This window comes from Caenorhabditis briggsae, assembly GCF_000004555.2.
Source record: "Caenorhabditis briggsae complete genome, chrIII, whole genome shotgun sequence".
NCBI lineage: Eukaryota > Metazoa > Nematoda > Chromadorea > Rhabditida > Rhabditidae > Caenorhabditis > Caenorhabditis briggsae.
This window is the reverse complement of record NC_013490.2, coordinates 12853139-12862323: the sequence shown is the minus strand read 5'-3', so window position 1 is coordinate 12862323 and position 9185 is coordinate 12853139. Positions and strand designations below refer to the sequence as shown.

Sequence of the window (9185 nt, the reverse complement as noted above, 5' to 3'; positions counted from 1 at the left end):
CCACCTCAAAATGTCCCAAAAAATGAGCGGTTTGCTGAAAATCGGCTGAAAATCGATTTTTGGCATTATGGCCTAGAAATACCGAAATTTGGGCTTCTAGGCCATCATCGGTGTTTTCGGATTTCCGAGCGAAAATTTGGCTGAAAATTGGCTAAAAATCATCGATTTTTGAACATTTTCTGACCATTTTCCGTAAAACTACCGTATCTCGAGGTACAGTAATCATGGAGAGGTGAAATTTAGAGCATTCGACTTGGCTTGCCATGAGCTTTCAAATGAGTATACTCATGACTAATTTTGAATCACTTTTTGGGGTTACTGTAACAGGATCTAAGCACACCTACAGTAATCTACAGTAACCCCAAAATTTGTTTTTCAAAATTATTCATGAGTATACTCATTTGAAAGCTCTTGACCAGCCAAGTCGAATGCTCTAAATTTCACCTCTCCATGATTACTGTATCTCGAGATACGGTCGACTCAGTGGGGGAGCAGGCGAAACTACTGTAACCCAAAAATGCTCAAAAATGTCCTAAAATTGCTTAAAATCGGCTAGAAACGACCCAAAAAAACGTTGGGACCATTTTTGGACCTTGGTGGCCTAGAAAACCCAAAATTTGGATTCTTAGGCCAGGCTCCGCCCCTTTTTCTCTAATCCCCGCCCACTTTTTTCATTTTCAGACTTCGATAGTGAGCCCATTCAAGAAGACGATTTGCTCGATGACCCGTTCTCGGAGCCACCTCCACCGTCAGCTTCACAAGCTCCGCCCACTTCTTCCGAAGCTCCGCCCCCTACGCAAGCTCAAACGATCTCACAATCCCCGCCCACCGCTTCAAGACAAGCCCCGCCCCCATCCCAACCACGACCAATCTCCCAAGCCAGCCAACAAGCCCCGCCCCCCGAACGAAAGAAGCTCCGCCCACGCGATCCGGAGCGGCGAAGCGACGGTTCGACGAATGCGGGCGGTCCCAAAGAGATAGCCCGCGGACCGTCGACCGCCGCGGTCGGATCGATTCGGCCGGTTTCGGCCGCGAAGGATATTGTGAAGCCATCGACATATAAGATACCACCGCTGGTCGCAGGGGGCGGAGCTAATAACAATTCTGGAGGGCACTCATGGGCTACAAACTACAATCGAGGAGCGTTTTCGATTGAGAATGTGGTGAGTTTAGGCTTGAAAATAGGCTGAAAATCATCAATTTGAGATCATTGCTCAGCTTAAAATTCTCAAATTTCCAGCAGCCGGACTCCCCTCGCTCCTCATACGAATCCGTGAAAATGCCCGCCAGCTCGCTCATCGGATCCATTGAAGTTGGCTCGTGTAGGTTTTGGCCTGAAATTTGGCCTAAAAAGGCCTAAAACGGTCTGAAATAGCCCAAAACCAAGGCTACAGTAACCCAAAAAAATTCTAAAAATAGTCATGAGTATACTCATCTGAAAGCTCTTGACAAGCCAAGTCGATTGGTGTAAATTTCATATCTCTAGGGTTATTGTAGCTCGAGTTACGGTAGTTTCTAGAAAACTACAGTAACCCAAAAAATTATTTTAAAAGTTATTCATGAGTATACTCATTTGAAAGCGCTCAACGAGCCAAGTCAAATGCTCCAAATTTCATTTTTCTAGGATTACTGTACCTCGAGTTACGGTAGTTTTAGAAAGTACAGTAACCCAAAAACTCCTAAAATGAGTCTAGAACCCTTTAAAACCCCCGAATTCTTGCTTAAAACAAAAGCCAAAAAATTTCAAAAAAGTTTGCCACCAAGTAGAATCGAACCCTGGTGTTGATTTTCCGAAAATTCGCATGTCCAAAATCCCACTAGGCCATCCGAGCACAATTTTTAAAAATGTCGATTTTTAAGACTTTTTGAAGGTTTTAGGGGTTTTTAAGGGGTTTAGAGCTGAATTTAGGGGTTATTTTGATCAAGAAACGCTTCGAATTGCTCTAAATTAGCCTAGAATTTTCAACGAATGGCTTAAAGTAGGCTAAAATAGCTCTAAAATGTTCCAGCGGCCCTCGCAAAGCTGCGTCACGCCTCTCCACAACGGCGTGGTACGGTAGACGGTGCAATTGGAATTGGCGGTCAGGCTGGCTCGGCCACAGGCATAGGCACATGCTCTTCAGCAATCGGAATGCTTGGATCCGGAGCTCTGATCTCAAATGGATCCCTAAATCAGACTGGGGAGGCGTTCACGGCAGTCTGGAAACGACAGAATGGACAATTGATCAATCCGTTTCGACCCGAGGATTTTGCTGTGCAGGTAAAGGGGCGTGACCTAGAAAAATCATCTTGGAGAAAGTTAGGCCACCAAGCTGGATGACCTAGACCATCTGGCTTGATGGACTAGAAAACCAAGGGTGTTGGAAACTCGGCCGTGGCTATATTCCCTACAGCACTTTTCAGGACGAAAAACGGCTCCTGAAATTGGCTGAAAATACCGCCAAAAGAAAGTTAGGCCATCATGGCCTAGAAACCTTACTTAGGCCACCAAACTAGATGGCCTAACTTTCTCCGAGTTAGGCCACCAAGCTAGGTGGCCTAGAAAGCTTATCTAGCTTGGAAGTCAAAATTTCCGAAAAAAAAACTTTTTTTTCTCGATTTTTTCAAAATCATCCGATTGTGAAAAAATTGATATCACGAGCTGAAATTGGCTGAAAATTTGAATACTGAAAGAAATTTTTGAAAAAGTCGAAATTTGGGAAAAATTTTTTTTGGAATTTTTCAAAATAAAATTTTTTCAAATTTCGATTTTTCCGAAATTTTCTTACAGTATTTTCAGCCAATTTCAGCTCGTGATATCGATTTTTATCCCGATTGGACGATTTTGAATTTTTTCGAAAATGCGCTTTTTTGTCATTTTTCGCCATTTTTTCAGGCGATTTTCGGTCATTTTCAAACCCATTTCTAAGTCTAAATGGCCTAGAAAAGTCTAAAAATCCTATTTTCAGGTCACCGCCAACCGTCGCCGCTGGATTCACGTCTTCCCGGTGGATAGTTCTGGAAAATCCAAATTGGCTCATCATTTCGTCTCCGGACAGAGCATTGTGCACATAGTCGGAGCACCGGAAGATCAGAAAAAATATGTGGCTCGTAAGGATCTCTATCATATTTCTTGGGAAAAAAAATTTGAAAAAAAAATTTTGGACCAAAAATTTTTTTTCGAAAATTTTCAAAATGGTCCGATTGCGAAAAAAATCAATTTCACGAGCTGAAATTGGCTGAAAATAAGAATACCTAAAGAAATTTTCGAAAAAATCGATTTTTGAGAAAATTTTTTTTTGGAATTTTCAGTGCGATTTTTCGAAAAAATATTTTTTTTTCCAATTTTCGATTTTTGGAGTTTTTTTTTCAGAATCCTTATTTTCAGCCAATTTCAGCTCGTGATATCGATTTTTATCACAATTGGACCATTTTGAAATTAGGGCCTATAACTCGGCTCATTGACTAACTAGAGCTTTAAAATTAGGCTCATTTTGTAGCTCTTGATTTTCTCTATTATATCACTGCCCTTTGGTTCATCTATCAAGCCTCCAAAGCTTTAGAAATCGCCTCCTCCCTGGATACGGTATCAATGTCGAAGAGTCCGGATCAGGTGGCACTATCAGCTGATAAGCGAAGCGTTCCAAAATCCAGGGACAACAACAATCCGGATAAGAATTCGAAATCCAATTCCGCTGGAAACGCGTCGAAAAAGTACAAAGTGTGGGCGTGGGGATCGACTGGGGAGGAGAAATGGAATGTGGAAATGGAAATTGGCACGGATTGGAAGTCGTTGGTACGGTCGGCACTGCTTCCGATTACCACGGACTTCTTTCCAGATGGACAAGCGCTTCAGAATCAGTTTATCATGAATGAGTACAGTATTAGTGTGGAGGTGAGTTGAAAATGGCTGAAAATTGGCTGAAAAAGACCATAATTGGCGAATTTTAGAAAAAATTCAAAATCGCCCAATCGCGATAAAAATCGATATCACGAGCTGAAATTTGCTGAAAATGCGAATCCTGGGTAGAAAATTACAAAATTTTCAAAAATTGAGAAAAAATTTTTTTCGAAAAATTCCAAAAAAATCGATTTTTTCAAAATCCTCTAATCGTGATAAAAATTGATATCACGAGCTGAAATCGGCCGAAAAGAAGAATTCGAAAAAAATTTGAAAAAAAAGGTTTTTGGAATTTTATGAAAATTTTGTTTTCTCAAATTTCAATTTTTTCGAAAATTTCTTTCAGTATTTGGGTTTTCAGCCAATTTCAGCTCGTGATGTCGAGTTTTATGAGGATTGGACGATTTTGAATTTTTGAGAAATTTTACATTTTTTGGGAATTTTCAACCCGATTTCGGGTCATATTTGAGCCTATTTTCAAGCTATTTTCATCCTGATGGCCTAGAAACCTCATTTAGAAAAAACTAGGCCATCTGATCCTTCTGATCCTTCCTATTTACAGCCCAAACAAACGCCTGAGTCCTATCGCGAGGGACTGTTCGACTGTGAATCCCCGAACTCCAGTGGATCCCAACCCGGCGGTGATAACAGTATCAATGGGGAAACAATTCCCGCTTCTGAAACTCAAAATTCTGAAAACGGCAGCCTAGAAAAGGGATTCCGACGGATTCGAGAGAAATCGTCTGGAAAAGCGACCATGACACGTCTTCTATACGATCAGATGATTCTACAACGCCTACAGAGGGGATATCAGATTGTTTTATTGGATAAGGTGAGCTGGAATTTTTGAGCATTTTTTGAGCTACAAAATGAGCCTATTTGGGGTACTGTAGCTTGTCTAGGAGCAAAGTTACAACAATTTCAAAAAAAAATCAAATTGCCCAATTGTGATAAAATTTGATATCACGAGCTGAAATTGGCTGAAAATAAAGATACTGAATGAAATTTAAAAAAAGTTGAAATTTGAAGAAAAATTTTTCGAAAAATACCAAAAATTTTTTTTCAAATTTTGACTTTTTCGAAAAATTTCTTCCAGAATTCACATTTTCAGCCAATTTCAGCTCGTGATATCAATTTTTATCGCATTCGGACGATTTCGAATTTTTTGGGATTTTTTTTGGCTTTCCTAACTTTGCTCATAACCAAGCTACAGTAGTCAAAATAGGACCATATTGTAGATCTTGAGTTTATCTACCGTATCCATTTTAGCTGATCCAAAAATATTGATCCTGAGCTACTGTAGTCGATATTTTTGAAATTGATCCCAAAAATGGCCGTTTTTGCCCAAAACGCCCCCATTTTCCAGAGCCTAGTGGAAGTGTCCTGTGAAGCAGCGAAAAAACCGTCCCGAATCGAGTCGATCAAAACGCAGGACCTCGCGGAACCTCGAAAATCTCGTGTGGACCATAATCGAAGCTCGTCGAAGAACTCCAGAAGACAACATCGAGCTCAGGATTCAGAAATTGTGCTCTCGTTCAATAAATACTATCATAAGCTGGTGTTGGATGAGGAGAACCTGCAGGTAAGACGGAAAAATTGGCTAAAATTGCCTCGAAAATCGATTTTGGGAGCCAAAATTTGAAAAAATCGATTTTTTTCAAAATTTTCAAAATTGTCCAATCGCGATAAAAATCGATATCACGAGCTGAAATGGGCATAAAATAAAAATACTGAAAGAAAATTTCAAAAATTGACATTTGAAAAAAAGTTTTTTTTTCGAAAAATTTCATTTTTTTCAACATTTCCAAAATCCTCCAATTGTGATAAAAATCGATATGACGAGCTGAATTGGCTGAAAATGAGGATTCTGAAAGAAATTTTCTAAAAATTGAAATTTGAAAAAAAAAATTTTTTTTCGACAAATTGCACTGAAAATTCAAAAAAAAATTTTTTTTCAATTTTCGCCTTTCAAAAATTTTCTTTCAGTATCTTGATTTTCAGCCAATTTCAGCTCGTGATATCGATTTTTATCGCGATTGGACAATTTTGAAAAAATCCAAAAAAAAAAATATTTTGGCTTATAACTTTGCTCTTAGACCAGCTAGAGCTTCAAAATTAGTTGCATCTTGTAGGGCTCCTTAATTTCTACCGCATGCATTCTCATTGGAGCGTAATTGCATACTCTGTGGACATCTAGACAAACAGACAAACGGGAGCGATCAACAACACTTACTTGTCGTGATAATTTGGAGATATTTAGCGTCCTCCACACGTCGGATATAGTTCATCGCACGCTTTCGACTCGAGATCCCTTCGACGTTGTCTGAAAAATGTGGGAATGAGGGATAAAGAGATTTTGAGAGACGCCGAGAATTTCCAGCCAATTCGGACCATTTTTTGGACCATTTTCCACACTCACATCTCAACCAGAGTGCAAAATCGTAGATCACAAACATATTGTTCGGGTGAATGACTTGTAGCTGCCGCTCGTTCGTTGAGATCAATCCGACGTATGGTGTAGACTGAAAATGGAGAAATTTGAGGTTTTAGAGCCAATTTTGAGCTATTCTCGATGAAAAAATTAGCTAAAAAACCGTAAAAACAGCTCTAAAACCTCTAGGAACCCCTAAAACCATCAAAAATCGACAAAAATCGACATTTTTCAAAAACTTGCCCAGGTGGCCTAGTGGGATTTTGGGGCAAAAATCTGAAAACTCAACACCAGGGTTCGATTCCTCTCGCTGGCAAACTTTTTTTGCTTTCATTTTGAGCAAGAATTCGGGGTTCCAGAAGGTTCTAGACTCATTTTGAGCTTTTTGGGTTACTGTACTTTCTAAAACTACCATATCTCGAGCTACAGTAAACATACAGAAGTGAAATGTACACTAATCATCTTGGTTTGTCAAGAGCTTTCAAATGAGTATGCTCATGACTATTCTGGAAACTTTTTTTGGGTTACTGTAGTTTTCTAGAAACTACCGTATCTCGAGCTACAGTAATCCTAGAGGAATGAAATCTACACCAATCAATTCGACTTTCAAGAGCTTTCAGTTGAGTATACTCATGGCTATTTCGCAAAATTTTTTTGGGTTACTGTAGTTTTGGCCTAAATTAGGCCTAAATAATAGGCCTAAATTAGGCCATTATTAGGCCTTTTTAGAAAAATTTTTTTTACCTTAAACGCCTCCATGACATATTTCATCGTGAAATCGTCGCGTTTCAATTTGGGCACTCGCTCCTTTAAATCCCGTGGGTCTGGCGGCTGTTTGGGGTACTGTAGCTTGTTCATGAGCAATAGCAATTTGGTGAGTCGAGAGTACCACGCCTCGTTCGGCGATTCGAACTCTTTTGGGTCGCGGAATTCGATGCCTTTGCCTTCTTCTTGTTTTTCGGTTAGGGGCGTTTTGAGGATGTCCGTTGGGTGGAAGACGACCAGGAACGTGGCTGAGAAGCACTGGAAATTGAGATTTTTAGGCCTTTTCAGGCCTTTTTAGGCCCATTTAAAGCTATTTTAGCGAATTTTTAGGTCGTTTTGGACCATTTTTCAGCAGGAAATTCCCAGTTATTTTGGGCGGTACACGATGAGGAAGGGTTGGCTGAGAAGCACTGGAAATATCGATTTTAGGCCCTTTTAGGCCTTCTTAGGCCTTTTTAGACAGTGTTTCGAGGTTTTGGGGACCGTTATTTATGAGTTTTGGGTTCATTTTAAGCCATATAAAATCATTTTTGGATAATTTCTGGCTATTTTTTTAGTTCATGTTAAGCCATTTTGGACCATTTTTAGCCATTTTGGGATCAATAATAAAAGATTTTCAAACATTACTTTGGTCATTTTGAACAGTTTTTGACAGTTTTAGAGTCTTATTTTTGGGCGATTCTAAGTCATTTTGGGGACTATTTTGAGCTGTTTTCGGACCATTTTAGCCTATTTTAGACTATTTTAAGCTAGTTAAGACCATTTCGTGGTTATTTTTGACCATTTCTAGCTCATTTATATAGCCTCAACTATAGCCCATTGTAGATCATTTTCAGGCCCATTTCGGACCATTTTAGGCTATTTTAAGCCATTTTAAGCTATTTTTAGATCAAGTTTGCTCATTTTAAGCCTTATTTGAATCATTTTCGACTAGTTTTAGCTCAGTTTAGATTTATTTTGGACCGTTTAGGACGGTTTCTGGACGATTTGAAGCTCATTTTAGACCAATTTTAGCCTATTTGAGACTGTTTTATAGCTCATTTTGGACTATTTTTGGACCATTTTCAGCCGATTTTTCCACTATTTTCAGTCATTTTAGACCAATTTAGCCCCCCTCTCTCTTACCTTCATCTGCTCCGAATACAGTGTATCATCAAAGATTGCCCTAAACGAGACGTCAAACGAGGACCAGTTGAGTTTGTCCAGACCGTGGTGACGCAGTTTGGTGACACTCTTCTCGTAGGTCGACGCGTCGGGAACCTGGAAAAATTACGAGTTTTTTAAAATTGTCCAATTGCGATAAAAATTGATATCACGAGCTGAAATGGGATGAAAATCAAGATACTGGAAGAAATTTTCAAAAAAGTCGAAAATTGGAAAAAAATTTTTTTTGGAATTTTTCGAAAATTTTTTTTCAAATTTCGATTTTTTTTGAAAATTTCTTTCAGCATTCTTATTTTCAGCCAATTTCAGCTCGTGATGTCGATTTTTTTCGCGATTGGACGATTTTGATTTTTTTTTTTCGAAAAATGATCATTTCCAGTCATTTTCAGCCCATATTTCCCCGATTTTTACCTGAAAATAGTACGAATACATTGTATTGAAATATCTCGAGTTGAGCTCATCATCAAATGCATCTCTATCGAATAATGGCTCCCGGATCAGCGCGGCGCCTTCTTCTTCGTGCATATTTGCCACGTGGAGAATGCTCAATTTGGGCTCGTCGGCCTTCACCGACGGTCGTTCACACCATCCTTCAAATCCTTCAACCTCATCTTGTGGGACGTCTTTCGGACGGAATAGGGTTACATGGACCTGAAAAATAAGGGTTTTTTCAAGNTAAGTGGTTTACCCCCCCCCCCCCCCCCCTCACTAGCTTGGGAGCCTAGAAACATCATCTAGGGAAAGTTAGGCCATGGAGCTCTGAGGATTAGAATACCCTAAATCTAGTTTGGTGGCCTAACTTTACTCCAGGGGAGGTTTCTAGGTCATGTTGACCTAACTTCCCAAAATGCCTTTTTAGCCCATTTTCAGCCATATTCAGCCGCAATTTTCAGTTATTTCAGGCATGTTTGATAGTATCTATCTTTTTATCACAAATTGGAAAAA

General features: G+C 39.5%; 2 protein-coding genes across 2 annotated transcripts in view; one reads left to right on the top strand and one right to left on the bottom strand.

Moving 5' to 3' along the window:
• CBG21229 overlaps positions 1–5522 on the top strand; it is a gene marked incomplete at both ends in the record, with an annotated part of 14211 nt that extends 8689 nt beyond the window's left edge. Inside the window, 7 exons of the mRNA XM_045244564.1 lie at positions 682–1163; positions 1241–1322; positions 2010–2260; positions 2949–3090; positions 3480–3874; positions 4443–4712; positions 5247–5522. Coding sequence (XP_045097217.1) covers positions 682–1163; positions 1241–1322; positions 2010–2260; positions 2949–3090; positions 3480–3874; positions 4443–4712; positions 5247–5522 — 1898 coding nt within the window. The remainder of the gene's footprint in view (positions 1–681; positions 1164–1240; positions 1323–2009; positions 2261–2948; positions 3091–3479; positions 3875–4442; positions 4713–5246) is intronic.
• A 577-nt stretch (positions 5523–6099) lies between these two features.
• The window catches only part of CBG21231, a gene marked incomplete at both ends in the record, with an annotated part of 6611 nt that continues 3525 nt past the window's right edge, over positions 6100–9185 (bottom strand). The window contains 5 exons of the mRNA XM_045244563.1: positions 6100–6203; positions 6300–6402; positions 7056–7334; positions 8202–8336; positions 8652–8891. Of these exons, the coding sequence (XP_045097216.1) occupies positions 6100–6203; positions 6300–6402; positions 7056–7334; positions 8202–8336; positions 8652–8891 (861 nt within the window). The remainder of the gene's footprint in view (positions 6204–6299; positions 6403–7055; positions 7335–8201; positions 8337–8651; positions 8892–9185) is intronic.